At 40.0% G+C, this 19,271-nt stretch overlaps 1 protein-coding gene across 1 annotated transcript; it reads right to left on the bottom strand.

Moving 5' to 3' along the window:
* Positions 1–5,765: 5,765 nt before the first annotated feature.
* On the bottom strand, positions 5,766–18,025 carry cfap300 (cilia and flagella associated protein 300). The gene is made up of 7 exons (XM_060935108.1): positions 17,916–18,025; positions 14,223–14,304; positions 14,062–14,134; positions 13,787–13,944; positions 13,519–13,691; positions 7,924–7,990; positions 5,766–5,915 (listed from the first exon to the last, which is right to left on the bottom strand). The coding sequence occupies exons 1-7, from the start codon at positions 18,023–18,025 to the stop codon at positions 5,766–5,768; spliced, it is 813 nt and encodes a 270-aa protein (XP_060791091.1).
* Between the last annotated feature and the right edge of the window lie 1,246 nt (positions 18,026–19,271).

Here is a 19,271-nt window from a genome sequence, read left to right as displayed (position 1 = left end):
ATGTAACTATAAAGTGACTGAGAATAATTTAATAAACAATATATTGTCTTATGTTCCTCATCAAAAAATTCCCGTGCAGGGATTGGCCAAGGATGGCTCATATGACATAAAATAGTTCCACCATTGTACTAGAAGTCCCAGAGAGGGGCCATTTGGCCTTTTTACCTAGAAAACCCACAAGAGGGCCAGTTGGCCCCAAGTCCCTCCTGTGGACACTCATTTTGTTATGGAAATGTTGGCCCCAAGTCCCTCCTGTGGACACTCATTTTGTTATGGAAATGTGGCTGTTAGTGTGAGTCTGAATCCACCTGAAGGTTGATGTCTTCTCCATCCGAGTCGCAAGGGTTTGCTCCATCCAGGATCATTTCCAATGCCTGTTGAATGTTGAATGTTGAATCTCTGCATCTTCGTTCCTTGGAGAGGAGCTTCTTTCACCACAAAATTCTTGAGGGAACTGAAGCGATAGTCCATGTGCACTGAGGTATTTATCCATCAAACAATTGTCTGGTTGCAGTCACATGAGTCGTTATTGTCACATGGGACATTCACATGTTCACATTTTAGAATAGAATGTGTTTTTATTCCTCATTCTCACATTCACACAGAAGTAGCCAACATGACTTCACCACTGAAGTGTGAAGTGTGTGAAGTGTGACCCCCTCACCCCACACACTGCCACTAACAGCCTCATTACCATAACAAAATGAGTGATTAGTGTATTAGGGAAATGCGGTCAGGCCAAATGGCCCCTATGTGGGTCTTCTAGGTAGACAGAAAAATGCTGGAACTTCTAGCAATGTATCTTGCGACGTCAAAAATATATACCATGAACTGATGTCATAATTTCATGCTATATGGGCGATTCGAGTCACAGCTGTGGCTCCGCGAGCATTTCTGTGTGTGTAGATCTACAGATCATGATCATGCCTAGTGAGACAGGTGATAGCATGATACATTGCACATAGGCAGGTCGAAGGTTGCTCCAATGTCAACAACAAACTCACTGCCTCCAGTGAGTTTATGCCGAGATTCAATCTTAACACTTTTAGTTTGGAATTTTTTTTGATGAAGGGTATTTAACAGTTATTCCATGAAATCGAATTGTATATGAGCTGACAGCTGAGGAGGCGCGTAGCACCGAGTCGGCTATAAGCCGTGTATGACAAGGTTGAGTGGAATAACTGTTTTATTCTATCAACATTCACTGGATTTTGAGAAACAGAGCATTTTTATTTTTTTGACAAATTCGATAAATAAAAACTTTATACAAAACGTCTGACAAAATCATTTCCGCTTAGAATGTAAACAAACCGGTGAAATGACAGTAGCAATTTGTTGAAAAATGCTATAATAATAATTCTTGAAAAATAAAAAAGGTACGTTCTCACCATCAAATAATTTTATTTCATATTTTGTTGCTTTTTTCATTTTTGGGGTGTTCTTTGTCTTCTTCTTTAGGTTTTTTTGGCCACCTTAAAGGTGCATTACTGTCACCAACTAGGCTGGAATGTGGAACAGGAGATGGGGGGGGGGGGGATGGGAGAACTATATTCTTTTAGCTATTTCTGTTTCTTTTAAATACTTGATAACAATTTTTGGGGTTTTGTTTTCGAGTAGTTTTTATTTCATCCTCGGTTGGTTCAGCAACCATTTTGTTTTTCTTTACTCACGGTGTGTGAACTGATATCCTAGTCGAGTAGCCAATCAGAACATGTGATTGCTCATATCCAGTGGGTGTGGATAAAATAAAAATCAATATACCATGCACTGACAGTCACCAGTAATTATAGATTCTCTTCGGTGACTGGCATAGTACTATTTTCTGAAGGTCTGCGCCAGAGAGAATCCATAATTTCAACCGGAGCCTCTCAGTGTATGGTGTATTTGATTATTATTTTGTGGATTTGTTGTTGGATTGACCAGTGGTGAAGTGGGTATAGTATGAGCAAATATTTAAATTTTTATTTTATTTTCTATTAATATAATTTTTTCTTTCTCCCCCCCAACTTTACCACTGTGGTGTGAGCTGTGGTTCATTTAAAGTACGACTCCAAACAGCACCGAGCTTGTCAGTCAAATATGTACAGTATAATTTGTTTTGTTGATGTAGTCCCCTCACATTGTGTGGAAATGGTCCATTACAGGGTAGTTTTTTTCCCCTCTTAGCTGTTCATAAAATAAACTGTGGAAGATCACTAAAATTTCCCAGTGTGAGTCAGAGTTTCCTTTGTGTAATCTGGGTAAATTCCTAGTAGGTGTATTATGGGCAGCACGGTGGTGTAGTGGTTAGCACGGTCGCCTCACAGCAAGAAGGTTCCGGGTTCGAACCCAGCGGCCGGTAGGGGCCTTTCTGTGTGGAGTTTGCATGTTCTCCCCGTGTCTGCGTGGGTTTCCTCCGGGTGCTCCGGTTTCCCCCACAATCCAAAGACATGCAGTTAGGTTGATGTGGGGCGGCCTTGGGCTGAAGTGCTCTTGAGCAAGGTACCTAACCCCTGACTGCTCCCCAGGTGCTCTGGTGTGGCTGCCCACTGCTCTGGGTGTGAGTGTTCACTGCTTCAGATGGGTTAGATGCAGAGGATGAATTTCACTGTGAAGGGTCATAATCATTGGTACATATAAAATTAGATAAGACTAGTTTTTGAATTAATCCATCCATTATCCATAACCGCTTATCCTGTGCAGGGTCGCAGGCAAGGTGGAGCCGACTATGGGCGAGAGGCGGGGTACACCCTGGACAAGTCACCAGGTCATCGCAGGGCTGACACATAGAGACAACCAACCATTCACACTCACATTCACACCTACAGTCGATTTAGAGCCACCAATTAACCTAACTTGCATGTCTTTGGACTATGGGGAAAACTGGAGCACCCCGAGGAAATCCACGCAGATAAGGCTAGAACATGCAAACTCCACACAGAAAGGCCCCCCTGTCAGCCACTGGGCTTGAACCCAGAACCTTCTTGTTGTGAAGCGATGGTGCTATCCACTACACCACCACACCGCCCCAACTCGAATCAATACAAATGTCATGTCCAATATTTGTCATGTACATTTTTTCAAAAGCAACCACAACCCAGAAGATGGTGCTATAACCTTGTCGTTCTACCTGTTGTCTACTCGTCTTTTTCACTAATTTCTTCTTTCTGAGCTTTGAAACAGCACATTTTATGAAACACTATGCTATATGACTCAATGTGCACCTTTCACTTCTGATCTTTTTTTTAACCAGTCGAGAAAGGAAGATGATTATAAAAACTCCATCATTAACTAAGTGACTGTAACTAACTCATCCATTGACTCAGTGATTCACATTCTAACTCAGTGACTTTCATTGACTGACTCACTCACTGACTCTTCTGACTTTTCTACAGAAGAATCTATTCCAAATAACAATGTCTGCTTATAAGTGGAGATTTGTCAGTCTTGTAAGTAAATAGTGGTTGTTGGTGATCAATGACCCTTTCTGGTTGAGGGCCACTTTTGTTTTACTAACAAACAAAGATTCATTTAGAGAGCTTTAATACATTAAAAAAAGGACAAAAAATAATAGGTGAAAAGAAAGGGGGAAATAATACCTCATACATTGTTCACGGCAGGCTTGTAGTACTGGAGTCTGACTTGTGCCCTAATTTTAAGGACTTGTGACTTGACTTGAACTTGAGCACTGATGACTCGGACCCGTGCATTAACTGCATTCGGACTTGTAAATTGGAGACGAGGTCTCTGATTTTTTCTTTATTTTTTGTAACATGCCATAATAATTTGGCATAAGATATTTATATCTACATTCATTTTTATACTAATTTCATGCAAGAGAATGCACATTCACCTGTTCATACGTCATGTTCAGGAACAAACTAACGTTAATGGCACTATAATGCCTGGAGAGAAGCCCCTAGGATTGTCCGCTTTGCTTATACAGACTTCTCGTGCAGTGGGAAAAAATGCACTGCTATTTGTTCCATATGTAGAAGAACTATCGAGGAGACGACGGGGACAACCTTGAACTTCAATCGTCATTTGGCAAGACTCCATCCAGAGAAGTAAGTGACACACTATGTTCATTGCCCTGTTGATAGCGGGGCTTGCTGAGTGATGAACTAGCTAGTGTTAACCCTCTCTCATGTTATTTGCCCTGTTGATAGTGGGTGGGGCTTGCTGAGCGATGAACTAGCTAGTGTTAACCCTCTCTCATGTTATTTGCCCTGTTGATAGTGGGTGGGGCTTGCTGAGCGATGAACTAGCTAGTGTTAACCCTCTCTCATGTTATTTGCCCTGTTGATAGTGGGTGCGGCTTGCTGAGCGATGAACTAGCTAGTGTTAACTCTCTCTCTCATGTTATTTGCCCTGTTGATAGCGGGTGGGGCTTGCTGAGCGATGAACAAGCTTTTTATCTGTAGCCTATTAACTAAACTGGGGTAGTCAAGCACTAACGTTAGTCCAACAGAGTAGCAGAGATGGTTTCACATAAAGGCAGCAACAGACACCGTCAAATGGTGCGGTTGGAGTCTTGTTCTCAGACTCGACTCGGATCAATTGCTGGGTTTCAGTCATGTGACTTTTCTTAGCGGTTTTACCAGAAGTGAAATAGCTGGTGGTCTAAATGGCTGCCGTAGTGCAAACCACTAGCGATAACTTATAAGAGTACGCTCGTAATCTAGAAGCCACTGCTCGCTTTAGATATATTCAGAAGATTAGCTATGTGTAATAGAATCGACCCCTACGGTCTGGGAAAGAAGGATTTGTCATACGATCTCGAAAACTACTCTTCAGTCGAGTTCCCCGACATCTTGACTATCTGGTGTTGCAGACATCCTTCTACACCACAAAACAGATGAAAGCATGGAAGAGTATGGAGGCTTACAACTTTTTTGTACGTGGCTGGGTAAAGGACCTCGGGATCAAGTCGCTGCCGAATGAATCCTGTATTGTTTTTTCCCATGTAAGTATGTTTTTTAAGCTTTTCATTCGTGTCTTTACAACGAAGCGCTGCAAGTAAACAAACAGTTCGCTTGATTGTCACTTGTGTTGGCTCTTATCTCTCAGATAAATCCTTCACAAAGATCATCAGAAACCCCTTTAAAGACCTGGATCTTAGTTGAACAAGATGGAGAAGTGATCACGGCGCATTGTAACTGTATGGCTGGGTAAGAATTTTGTTGCAACGTTCATGCATATGAACTTTGTGAGGAGGAGTAAACAAAGAAACAGCTGGGGACTTTAGCGCTTCGTGACTAAAAAAAGTACCGTAAAATAACGACACATACCAAGAAAAGTACTTGGAAAACACTAAGGCCATAGCTGAGAGGGATATACAAACCCTTCACGAAATGATCACTGCAAACCCGAGCATGCTTCAACTCAGCTCACTTCGATTTCAGTGAGAAGTTCAAAAGCCACCTTTCTCAATGTCTTTTTGTGAAATCCTGTGTTTGTTCACCCTTTTTTATTAGTTCATGGGGAACCCCGAAGAAACTTTTATCAGTTTCACAGTTCGATCAATTCGAACAACCTAAAACAACGCAAGCGTAAGGCACTTTTCATGCGAGCAATGCACCTTCTTTGTACAAACGCTTTGTCAACTGAGCTTTGGTAGACCACCAGCTAAAGTTTTGAATAACTAAAGAGGTGGATGTGACATCACGTGAAAACCAACAATAGTGGACTCAACTCAAAATTTTCTTTAATGACTCAGACTTGAACACTGGGGACTCGAGACTGGACTCGGACTTGGGGTTTAGGGACTCGACTACAAGACTGGTTCAAGAGCACAGAACACCATTGTTAGAGAACAGGCCAATGCCAAAACTATGGTACAAGACATACACATGTCTTTTGAAAGGATCAATGCACAAATAGGCAAACGTCTGCTCGTTGTCTCTTCCAGAGGGGTAACACAAGCCGTCATCATCCTGAGGAAAAGTGGAGAAGAAATTTAATAAATTAATGTGATCTGTTTTTGTGTTACTTTTTTGTATGTTTAGTATTAACATATTTTATTTGAAATCAAAAGGCAGACACTAAGACTGAGAGCAATAAACAAGTTCAAAGTACTGGATCTACTCCACTAGTCATAAGTATAATTTAAGCATAGAACATCAAAAGACCAAGTGATCTCAGCCTTTGTAAAATTACTACGCAAATGGAATGGGCAAATATAGTAATTTTCTGTGTGTGTGGTATGAAATAATAGAGAATTGTGTACCGTGCCCTCCACAATTTTTGGCACCCCTTGCAAAGATTAGTAAAAAGGATTAGGAAATTTAAAAAAATCAAGCTTTTTGGTGACGTCGCTTCATCTCACAATGAAAAACTGAGAAAAATCCAACCTTTAATTGAAAAACTTATTCGGAGGAAAAATAAATCCCTCACCAAGAAATAATTATTTTCAACAAAGCACACACGCCACGCCACAATTATTGGCACCCCTGGAAATGATCATAACACACAATGTAACTGAAGCATGTTTCCCATTTAAATTACACAGTTTAAGGTTGATTTCCTACACACTCCATTTTCAAGTTGTAATCCATGACTTCCTGATTAACTGGGGAACAAATATGAGGTGACACAGAGGCCAAATTCCCTTAGTCATCCATCAACATGGGAAAGATAAGAGAACACACAAACCAAATGAGGGAGAAGTATGTTGAACCTTCATAAGTCAGAGAATGGTTGTTTAAAAAAAAAAAAGCTACCTCACCTGAAAATGTCCATTTCTACTGTTATGGCGATAATAAAAAAGTGGACACCAACTGGAACTGTTTCACACTTGCCTGGAAGAGGACCAAAGTTTATTTTTCCCCAATGTACAGTAAGGAGGATGGTAAGAGAGGCAAAAAAAAAATCCCTAAGGATCACTGTTGGTGAATTACAAGGAAAAAGTAAAATCTTGGGGTTTCCAAGTCTCCAAAATCACCATCAGACTCCACCTCCATGCCAACAGATTATTTGGAAGGTGTGTCACAAAAAAGCCTTTTCTATGAGTTAACCACAAACGTAAGCACCTGAAGTTTGTGAAACGCTACTACAACTTTGACTGGAACCGTGTTCTGTGGTCTGATGTAACAGAAATGGAGCTTTTTGGTAATAAAACACTCAAGGTGGGTTTGGTATAAAAAGAAGGATGGCTATAATGAAAAGAACCTGATCCCAACTGTAAAATATGGTGGAAGTTCTGTGATTTTTGGGGCTGTTTGTCCTCCAAAGGCCTTGGAAACCTTGTTAGGGTACATGGCATCATGGAGTCCATGAAATACCAGGACATTTTAAATCGACATCTGGCTGCCTCTGCCAGGAAACTAAAACTGGGTCATCATTGGATCTTCCAGCAGGACAATAATGTGAAGCATATGTCCAAATCAACACAAAAATGGTTCACTGACCACAGAATCAAGCTTCTGCCCTGGCCATCTCAGTCCCCTGACCTGAACCCCATTGAAAACCTGTGGGCTGAGCTGAAGAGGAGAGTGTACAAGAGAGGGCCAAGGACCCTGGATGATCTGGAGAGGTTGTATAAAGAGGAATGGTCTCAGATGCCCTGCTCTGTATCTTCAACTTTATAATATTTATAATAAATGTTTAGATATTTTAAATATTATTTATAATAAAATGCTATAGGAAAAGACTCAGTGCTGTTTTACTGACAAACAAAGGTTGTACTAAGTATTAAATGCAGGATAGCCAACAATTATGGCACCTGTGTTTTTATTGAAAATAATTATTTCTTGATTAGGGATTTGTTTTTCTCTGGATAAATGTATTTCAATTAAAGGTTGGATTTTTCCCATTTTTTCAGTGTGACATGAAGCGACTTCACCAAAACATGGATGTTTATTTTTTCCTTTTTACTAAACTTTATAACTGGGTTATAATCATTGAGGGCACTGTATATTAAGGAATAGGATTTCAGATACATACATAGGCAGAGACTTTCATAATCGTTGATACGACACTGATCATCTTTGTATCAGGATCTTTCTGAACACTACGGAGCAAAGAAATAACAGGGTTAATTTTTCAGTGCAGTGAACAAAATACCCTGCTCCTTGTGAATGTGAGTATAGACTTTTTTTTATTATACACAACTGTACAGTGAACATGATGATTGTATTTATACTCTCAATTGGGATCAATAATATTAAAGTTACATTTCAGATGCATAATATTGTGAAATATGAATGATTTGGACTTGAGGTTACCACTAGGATAAATCTAGGCATGTGAGTCCATCTGTGCCAAAATATATGGACTGCTTTGAACAATTATTTCTCAGTGTATATTTTATTTAAAAGGCAGTTGCTGATGAGTATTTGCCTTGTCATTCTTGTGTCACTGTTGTCTGCCTTGTCATCCTGCTCTCCCTGTTGTCTACTTGTCTTTTTCACTAGTTTCTTCTTTCTGAGCTTTGAAACACCACATTATATGAATTAATGTACACCTTTCACTTTTGAGACCTTTTTTTCCCCAATCAAGAAAGCAAAAATGATTATATAAACTCTGTCATTGACTGACCAATCAACTGACCCATTGCTAAACTTACTGACTTTATAACTGACTGACTGATCCATTGATTCAGGTTCTACCTCAGTGACTCTTTCATTGACTGACTCACTTACTGACTCTTTGACTTGTCCACTGATTCACTGACTGCCTTACCAACTGACTTACAGACTCACTCACTCACTCACTCACTAACTGATCCACTGACAAACTCACTAACTAACCCACCACTTACTAATTCACTCACTGACTCACTGACCTATCTATTGATTCAGTCAGTCAGTGCGTTTACATGCACATCCAAATCGAGCTACTGTCGGTAATCGAGCTAAGGGTCCCAGCAGGGGTGCCAGAGAAATCCAATCCTACATGCACACAAGGAAATCGAGCTATTGTGTGAGGTACATTGTGCACCCAAGCCACAGGTGGCGCTACACGCCCCATCGTGTTGGTACACTTCTGGTTGTCATCATGAAGAAGAGCTATTCAAGAGTATAAACAAAGTTATCAGTTCCGTGTTCACAAGAAGAACGATGACGAGGACAGCAACATCGAGAGAGAGAAGATGGACAACAACGTTGTCATGCCGACCGAGGCTGTTGTGTTTTCCGCTTGTGGTCTCGTCACTCGTCACTTCCGGAAGGGGCAGTGCTGAAGTAAGTAGCTCGACTACGTAGCTCGATAGGGTTTACATGCACTAAGTAGCTCGGCTACAATCGCATAATCTAGGTCACGTAGCTCGATTACGAGAAATCCATTTCGGTTCGATTTCAGCCGAGCTAAGGTGTTTCCATGGCATTTAGAACTTCGAATTCAGTCAAGCTACGGCAGAAATTCGATTTTCTCTATGTGCATGTAAACGCACTGAGTGACTGACTTGCCAATTGACTTATTGACTGATTTACTGACTCACTCTCTACCCAAGTCACTGACTCCCTGACTGGCTCATTCACTAACTAACTAACCCATCACTAACTGACTCATTTACTGACTGATCCACTGACTCTCTGACTGACTTACTGACTTATCGGCTGAGTTACTCATTGTTTCAGTCACTTACATTTAGCAGGTCACTTGTGAACATATGGATTTAGAAACTGAGTATATATGATGTAAAATGCCCAAAACATACAGTACTCAAATGCAAGAAATCTCTTGAACAATCCAGGAAGTAAATTCATTGTATAACCTCCAAATCAGAAAAAGTTGGGACTGTATGTTGAAATTGAAATTAAAACTGAAAACAATGATTTATAAATAATTTTTTATTTGTATTGCACTCAAAACAACACAACAGCACATTATTTAAATGTTTTACCTCATGAATTTTATTGTTTTGTTTTTCTCCAAAATGGGGTTTTACTTTCCATATTACTTACTACAGAATTTTCTATTCTCCCCTTATTGACTGGAAAAAAAGACCAGTTTCATTGTGATTCAGACACAGATTCAGATGAATAGCTGAAAAAAACACCCTTAATTGTTTTTTAAAGTGACATCAATGGCTTACTGCACTCATTAACCAAAAGGCCACAGCCATAGGAGTTTCCCATATGACAAACAATTATTGGTTAATAGAAAGATTTACCAGTTTCCCTTTTTAAATGTTACTACATCACAGCTGTTACATGCACACTTCTACATTTAAATGCTTTCAGGTAACTCATCTAAAAAAAGAAAGGAAAAAAAAAGAGAGATTGTATTGGGGTGTGGCCAGGAATTAACATGACTCTGGTAGTAAGTGATATATGACATGACAGTGATGGCTTTGATCGAGGACAATGGAAGGAGATGCTTTGGAATAAAGTAAAAATAAAACAAAACAAAACAAAAACCCTCCTTCAACTCTTTACTGAAAACTTCACCATATCAATGATTATAAATCTTTGTTAATAACAGCCCTTTTTCAGATCATTTTATTATTATTATGCTTAGATTATGTAGAGTGTCCCCTCTATGTAAGTTGTTGCTATAAAAATGATAACATACACCATATTGCCAAAAGTCTGTGGACACCTGACCATTACAACCGTATGTGCTTGTCGAACGTCCCATTCCAGATTCAGTCCCCCTTTACTGCTATAATAACCTCATCTGTTCTGGCAAGGCTTTCCACTAGATTTTAGATGTAGCTGTAGGGATTTGTGCTCATTCAGCCACAAGAGCATTACTGAGGTCGGGAAATGATGAGTGAGAAGCCCTGGTGTGCATTGTGCGTTTCAGTTCCCCCCAGAACATGGTCAGTGGGGTTGAGGTCACCACGCACGTTCTTTCACACTAACCTTGGCAAACCATGTCTTTATAAACCTTGCTTTGTGCACAGGGGCATTGTCATGCTGGAACAGGTTTGTGCCCATTAGTTCCAGTGAAATCTTAATGCTACAGCGTACAGGAACATCATATGCAACTGTGTGCCTTCAGTTTTAGGAAAGGCCCACATATGGATCAGCTGGTCAGGAGTCCACATACTTTAGGCCATATTGTAGGGGTGTAATGATACACTCTAGTCATGGCTTGACTCGAGTCACATTACTGGCTTCATGATTTTGATTTGATAATATTTTAAAATTTGAATGAAATATTATGACTGAAAAGACTCCATTTACTTATTTCTTTGAATCATAAACAATATAAAATGATGTGCATCTTTGCCTGTTCATAGCATTTTTTAAAAATTATTTAATTTTAAATAAATAATTAAAAACATTCTACAAACAGAGGTTTTATATTGTAAACAAAATGTACTACAGCTACACTATATCTTAAAAATAATTAAATACATTTGTCCATTCTCCCAAAAATTTTGATTGAAGAAAACAAACTATTTGATCTTGGCACTTTGAAAACGATCGACTGAAACATATTGCTGGTTTTCACGTGACGTCACATCAGCCTCATTAGTTATTCAAAACTTTAGCTGGTGGTCTACCAAAGCTCAGTTGACAAAGCGTTTGTACGGAGAAGGTGCATTGCTTGCATGAAAAACGCCTTACGCTTGCGTTGTTTTAGGTTGTTTGAATCAATCAAACCGTGAAACTGATAAAAGTTTCTTCAGGGTTCCCCGTGAACTAATAAAAATGGGTGAACAAACACAGAATTTCACAAAAAGATGTCGAAAAAGGTGGCTTTTGAACCTCTGACTGAAATTGAAGGGAGCCGAGTCGAAGCATGCTCGAGTTTGCAGTGATCACTTCATGAAAGGTTTGTATTTCCCTCTCAGCTATGTCCTTAGTGTTTTTCAAGTACTTTCCTTGCTATGTGTCATTATTTTACGGTACTTTTTTTAGTCACGAAGCGCTAAAGTCCCCAGCTGTTTCTTTGTTTACTCCTCACAAAGTCCATATGCATGAAGGTCGCGACAAAATTCTTACCCAGCCATAGTTACAATGCACCGTGATCACTTCTCCATCTTGTTTAACTAAGATCCAGGTCTTTAAAGGGGTTTCTGATGATCTTTGTGAAGGATTTACCTGAGAGATAAGCGCCAAGACAAATGAGAATCAAGCAAACTGTTTTTATTTACACTTCAACTTGCAGCGCTTCGTTGTAAAGACGCGAACGAAATGCTTAAAAAACATACTTACACGGGAAAAAACAATACAGGATTAATTTGGCAGCGACTTGATCCCGAGGTCCTTTACCCAGCTACGTACAAAAAAGTTGTAAGCCTCCATACTCTTCCACGCTTTCATCTGTTTTGCGGTGTAGAAGGACGTCTGCAACACCAAATAGTTCGAGATGTCGGGGAACTTAACTGAAGGGTAGTTTTCGAGATCGTATGGCAAATCCTTCTTTCCCAGACTGTAGGGGTTGATTCCATTACACATAGCAATCTTCTGAATATATCTAAAGCAATTAGTGGCTTCTAGATTACGAGCATACTCTGATAAGTTATCGCTAGTTGTTTGCACTACGGCAGTCGTTTAGACCACCAGCTATTTCACTTCTGGTAAAACCGCTAAGAAAGTAACGTGACTGAAACCCAGCAATTGAGCTTAGAAGCAGAAATGGAGCTCCAAAGGGAGCCAAAATGCCAGATTTCCACAGCCTCTGGTGCTGTTTGAAAGCTAATGAAGAGCTCTTTATAGCCTTTATGACATGGTCGTGTAACTGTATAACGTATAATGCGTGTTGGTCATTTCAATCCGGAGCTATCAGGCTATTTGACTTCACAAGTGTAGATCTCACAGGCTCTCCACGAAAGACTGCGATCACATTACCAGTGCGCTCACTGGATATTTTAACTCTATGCACAGACTGGGCCCTCTGGTGTTCTAAAAATGCAATTGCATTAGATGTGAGTTACACATTCCCATGATGCATATTATCAAATGTTTGCATCACAATGCATCATGTCATAATGCATCATTCCACCTCTACCATATAATGTATTAGAATGAGTCCGTTAATATGAACTTGCGGTTTGAATTACAGCTGGAACTTCTGTCAGAGCTGCTGTTATAGAAAATTAATCAACACCTTCTGACCAAATCGGAATTCAACAGCTCTCATCTCATTATCTCTAGCTGCTTTATCCTGTTCTACAGGGTCGCAGGCAAGCTGCAGCCTATCCCAGCTGACTACGGGCGAAAGGCGGGGTACACCCTGGACAAGTCGCCAGGTCATCACAGGGCTGACACACAGACACAGACAACCATTCACATTCACATCTACGGTCAATTTAGAGTCACCAGTTAACCTAACCTGCATGTCTTTGGACTGTGGGGGAAACCGGAGCACCCGGACGAAACCCACGTGGACACGGGGAGAACATGCAAACTCCACACAGAAAGGCCCTTGTCGGCCACGGGGCTCGAACCTGGACCTTCTTGCTATGAGGCGATAGCGCTAACCACTACACCACCATGCCACCCCTTTCAACAGCTCTGTGTGTATAATCTAAATTAAATGACTGTTTAAATCAAGATTTTTTTTGTCACACACGCAACCTCATTTTTAATTTGACTTTTAAGATTGTGATATTTTGAGTATAATATTTGCTTGATGACTTACCTCACTAAATCTTTATAAATTGTTTTTGCAGTGTCAATGTAAGGACTGATGATGTCTTCGTACTGGCAGAGTTCACCACCCAGTACAACGTGCTTAAACAGCCTAAACAGGAACTCCTGACGATCACACAGACTGATCACATGATAATTATCCGAGTCCTCTTCAAACAGCATCTAATACAAATCAATCAGTACACAGTAGCTTTTGTTTGTAAGAGTGTTAAGCAAACGTCATGGGATCTAAAATAATTAAAATACTGCATGCTTACCACCCGCAATTCATCAAAGTCAGGATGTACTTCATGGAAACATTTGGCAATGTGACCGGAAGTACGCACGATTCCACTGGAGAAAACTGGATCAAATATGTCCATAGACACTTTAGTGCATGGAACAAGTTCCACGTCCACATGTGTAACATCTCTGCCTATTGAAATAAAGGCATTTAGCAACATCATACTGTGTTGTGTAATTATAAACTGTACACACACTGAATCTAAACGTAAAACGAGGTAGTTGTGTGGCTGTGACAACACCAGCCTACCCAGAGGTTTCCATACACCTGAAGTGTCCAACACACGCAAGTTGTTTTTCACACAAGGGTCCTGAAAGAAATTCTAAACAAAATGCAGGTCACCTTAACGCTTGTGCAAATAATCATAAAAAATTATGATGGTGTGAATTAAATACTGTTGCAGAACTCACCAGAGCAAAGTTATCCTTCATGTAAGAGTGAAAGACCTGGTCAAAGTTAAAAGCCTGGACAGAAATTCTCCCTAACATGGACCTGAAGTAACACACAGGAGGAATTATAAAATCAAACAGAATTAGAAACAGCAAAGACATAATTGTGACATATGAAGAGACTGATTATGCTTGAAACTAGGCTACATTATGGGAATAAGAGAGCTGGATAGCTTTTTTAAATACAGTCCTTAAACCAGTGGTTCCAGAGACAATCAGGGGTCTTTTTTTTCTTCTTCAGTGGTTGAAATCACAATCTACTACTATTAATCCACACTTTAAATAGTCACTTGAATCAAATGGGTTTAATCCAAGTGTCAAGGCAAATTATGTTAACTTTACCCTAATGTGTTCTGTCCTTAAAAAATCAGGATTATTATTTTATTAATATTATTGTATACACCTAAATAATATTCATGGAATAAATCTGTGCTGAGAAGGTTTGTGGAATCTATTTTACTCTTAGGGCGGCACGGTGGTGTAGTGGTTAGCGCTGTCGCCTCACAGCAAGAAGGTCTGGGTTCGAGCCCCGTGGCCGGCGAGGGCCTCCCCGTGTCCGCGTGGGTTTCCTCCGGGTGCTCCGGTTTCCCCCACAGTCCAAAGACATGCAGGTTAGGTTAACTGGTGACACTAAATTGACCGTAGGTGTGAATGTGAGTGTGAATGGTTGTCTGTGTCTATGTGTCAGCCCTGTGATGACCTGGCGACTTGTCCAGGGTGTACCCCGCCTTTCGCCCGTAGTCAGCTGGGATAGGCTCCAGCTTGCCTGCGACCCTGTAGAACAGGATAAAGCGGCTAGAGATGAGATTTTAATCTTAAAGGCGTTCTTGGCTACAAAAAGTTTGACAACCCCTAACCTTATGTTTCTAGATATGTTACACAAATTATATACACTTCCTGTAAAAGGGTTTAGCTTAAACATAACTTTCATGTTATGTTTAATCTAACACTATTAATGCCATAAAACAAAATGAAAAGTTCTAAAGCAGCTAGTAGATGGATAAGGAAAAATATTAAAACAGTTTTCCACCAAAGACCAAAATCTCTGGATTAAGAGGTCACACCTTGATACTGCAGGGAGTCGAAATGATTATTAAAAATAAGTGTGGTTGGTAGGTAAACCAGTAAACCTTCAGATAAAATATCCATTATTCCATTCATCCATTATTCGTAATCGCTTATCCTGTGCAGGGTCGCGGGCAAGCTGGAGCCTATCCCAGCTGACTATGGGCAAGAGGCAGGGTACACCCTGGACAAGTCGCCAGGTTATCACAGGGCTGAGACAAACAACCGTTCACACTCACATTCACACCTACGGTCAATTTAGAGCCACCAATGAGCCTAACCTGCACGCCTTTGGACTGTGGGGGAAACCGGAGCACCCGGAGGAAACCCACGCAGACAACATGCAAACTCCACACAGAAAGGCCCTCGTCAGCCACTGGGCTTGAACCCAGAACCTTCTTGCTGTGAGGCAAGAGTGCCAACCACTACACCACCGTGTTGCCATCAAAGATCAGTTGTAAGACAAATATATCCAAGCATGCTGCAGGGGTTCTGTAACCTTCTACAGCCAGATACTCATTTAACTGTAAAATAAACTCTACTCAGTCCAGACTGATTTCATGAACATTATTTGAACGTGTACAATAATATTTTGTCTATTTATTGGAGCCACACAGCTTTTTTTAATTTCCGAACGTTCCGCTGACACATCATATTAGGTCCACGTTATTTATAGGCTGACATTTTTATTTGGAGTTATTGTTTGGATGAAACCCATTCAATTCAAGAGTGTGGGCTGGGATTTCACCATCAGAATCAGAATCAGAATAAAGTTTATTGCCAAGTATGTTTTCACATACAAGGAATTTGCTTTGGTGACTGAACAGTTAAGATCGAAGAATAAAAAAAGACAAAAGTAGTTATATAAACAGAATAAAAAAATAAGAATCTAAAATATGCAAATTTGAAAAGTGGACATATTTAAGCGGTTGTTTTGAAGTCCAAGCTGTACAGTATGTCCCGGGAACGTACAATAACAGGTCACAGGATGAAGATGAAGAAGAGTCATGATATGAATGTGTGAGAAGAAAGAAAGAAAGAAAGAAAGCACAACTTTATTCATCACACACTTGTGAAATTCCTCTCTACATTTAATCCATCTGAAGCAGTGAACACACACATGAGCAATGAGCACACACGCATACCCAGAGCAGTGGGCAGCCATGCTAACAGCGCCCGGGGAGTAGGGTGCATCAGTTGCCCCCTAAAAATGAAAAGTTCCTCCGATCATGATGCATTTTTTTTATGTTCCTTTTGGTAAGAAAACACACTGGGTGAAATATTTTGACGAAATTCAAAAGTTTAATGGTGGCACCAGGAGCTCAAAGTTATGGAAAAAGCTGCTATTTTATGACTTTTATGACAAAATTTCGATCACTTTTCATGAAACATTATGGCACCTTATAGAGTATACCAAATATCTTAGATACACATTTTTAGTACATATTCTAAATATATTATCAAGCACAGTTTGAGTTTTAGCTGTTCATTGAATCATTGTTCAACTACTTTTAAACAATACAAATGCATTATGAATCACATTAATACTTCTCAATCCCTTGCAAAGGTTCTTAACATGATCTCTGGGTCACAAGAAATCAATAAATGGAGTCCAACATTGTGATTCAAACCTTACGCGAAAACATAAAATAAGCGTTTTTTGGCAAAAAATGAACCTCATGGTGCCACCATTTAGACTTTTGAATATGGTCAAAAAATTTTACAGGATGTCTTTATTGGTGAAAAGGAACACCCAAACAAAAATGCATCAGATTTTATGAAAGTGAGGGCAACTGATGCACCCTACCGGGGAGCAGTTGGGAGTTAGGTGCCTCGCTCAAGGGCGTCCCATATTAATCTAACTGCATGTCTTTGGGGGAAACCCACACAGACACGGGGATAACATGCAAACTCCACACAGAAAGGCCCCCACCGTCCACTGGGCTCGAACCCAGAACCTTCTTGCTGTGAGGCGACCGTGCTAACCACTTCACCACTGTGCCGCCCAGAAGAAGAGAATAGGTGAAATAAATAGCCAAGCTGTACAGTGTGAGCCGGAATGCGTAATAAAAGTTCACAGAATGAAGATGTAGGACATGACCATGAGATACAACTTCATTCTGTGAACTTTTTATTACACATTCCGGCTCACGCTGTACAGCTTGGCTGTGTATAGCTACTGCATCTACACCATATCTGTGAATCATAGACCCTGGTGGTCCCTTGACCCCACTTTCAGAACCACTCATTTAGATTTATTACTGGATTTTCCAATTATATCTGTACTATTTCCAATTAAATAATACATTCTTACTTCATTCAACTCTACTGTATAGATTAGGCTTTCTCATTTTAGAGTATTTACAGTAATAACTCTTGCGTGAATTTTAACCAAAGTATTAAAATAGCCTATTATATATTTAAAAATGTCAAACATCTAGATTAGCTAAAGTTATTTTAGCATGTGTACCTAGATGACTAGTTGCCTAGTTACCACTGTCTGTGCTATGAGAAACTGAACTAGCTAACGTGCTAATGTGTTCAGGAAAACACGGTGGGTTTTGTAACGTTAGCGTGTCGTTCCCTCACCATTTCATCAACAGTTCCGTGAACCGTGAATCTTCCAGGAATGTGAACTTTCTTTTTGGAAGCAGATTAAATGTGAAAGTTTGATCAAACGCATACGTTTCAACCGCCATGTTGGTTGTTGCTGCAGAGTTACCATGGAAACGCCGACGCTTCATTTCTCTAGTCCACCCCAAAGTCTTTCATTTCCCATGAGCCCTTGCGCCAAAATTAATATAGCTACATTGAAAAAGTCTGTTTTTGTGCCCTGAAATGTTTTAATGTAAACATTACTTCAGTATTATGTGGCTTTACTGCTATTAATCACTTTTTCATCATTAAAAAAAATTATTCTAAAATAGTAGAATTCTAAAATTTTTAGAAATAGTCAATTCCCTCTGTAAGAAGAAGTAACAAAAATGATGCAGTAGTAACAAGCAAGCAAATCACCATTCAGGGTGTGTATTTCCATCTCTAGTCCAGTGTTTCTTTGTTACATGACAAGCATTTAGCAGATGCTCTTACTACACCAGAGCAACATACTACAGCAGTTGTGGGTTGGGTTCCTTATTCAAGGGCACTTCAGTCATTCCTTTTGGTCCAGGGAATCAAACCAACAACCTTTTGGTCCTAAAATTGCTTCTCTAACCTTTAGGCCATGGCTTCCTTCAAGCTCATGAGGCACCAGCTCCATCATGACACCAACCAAGATAAAACCATTCGTGAAGATTGACAAACAAACAAACAAACAAACAAACAAACAAACAAACCATTAAACAAGTGTTGTCAGGCAAAACAAACCTCGTCTGGTAACACTTATGATGAATATGAAGGAAGATATTGTGAAAAAAATAGGTACCCTATGGGCACATGTGACTGCTGCTTATAAATAAAATCGTTTTCTGATCCCATGTCCATACAGTAAATATAGCATATATATTTATGAGGCAGTAACCACAAGAATGAAGTGTAATCTAAAAATGAACAATTTAAAAATCACAGAAGTAAAATATACGAAGTGTCTGTACTTTATATTATTCTACTCTTACCTCTTACAGTTTTCGAAACTGAAACCTCCAAACTGAGGCTGACATACACATGCTGTTGCCATGACCGAAACTCTTATTTCCTGGAAATGGCCCGGCGCTAGAGCTCAGTGGAACACACTTTCCCTCTGTGATAAGCATAAACATGTCTGAAAGCAATTTCTTGGTTAGGTTAATATGGGACGGCCTTGGGCTGAGGTGCCCTTGAATGAGGCACCTAACTCCCAACTGCTCCCTGGGCGCCATTAGCATGGCTGCTCACTAGGGTGCATCAGTTGCCCTCACTTTCATAAAATCTGATGCATTTTTGTTTGGGTGTTCCTTTTCACCAATA

Source organism: Neoarius graeffei, chromosome 12, assembly GCF_027579695.1.
Source record: "Neoarius graeffei isolate fNeoGra1 chromosome 12, fNeoGra1.pri, whole genome shotgun sequence".
In the NCBI taxonomy this organism is placed as follows: domain Eukaryota; kingdom Metazoa; phylum Chordata; class Actinopteri; order Siluriformes; family Ariidae; genus Neoarius; species Neoarius graeffei.
This window is presented reverse-complemented; position numbering and strand designations above follow the sequence as displayed.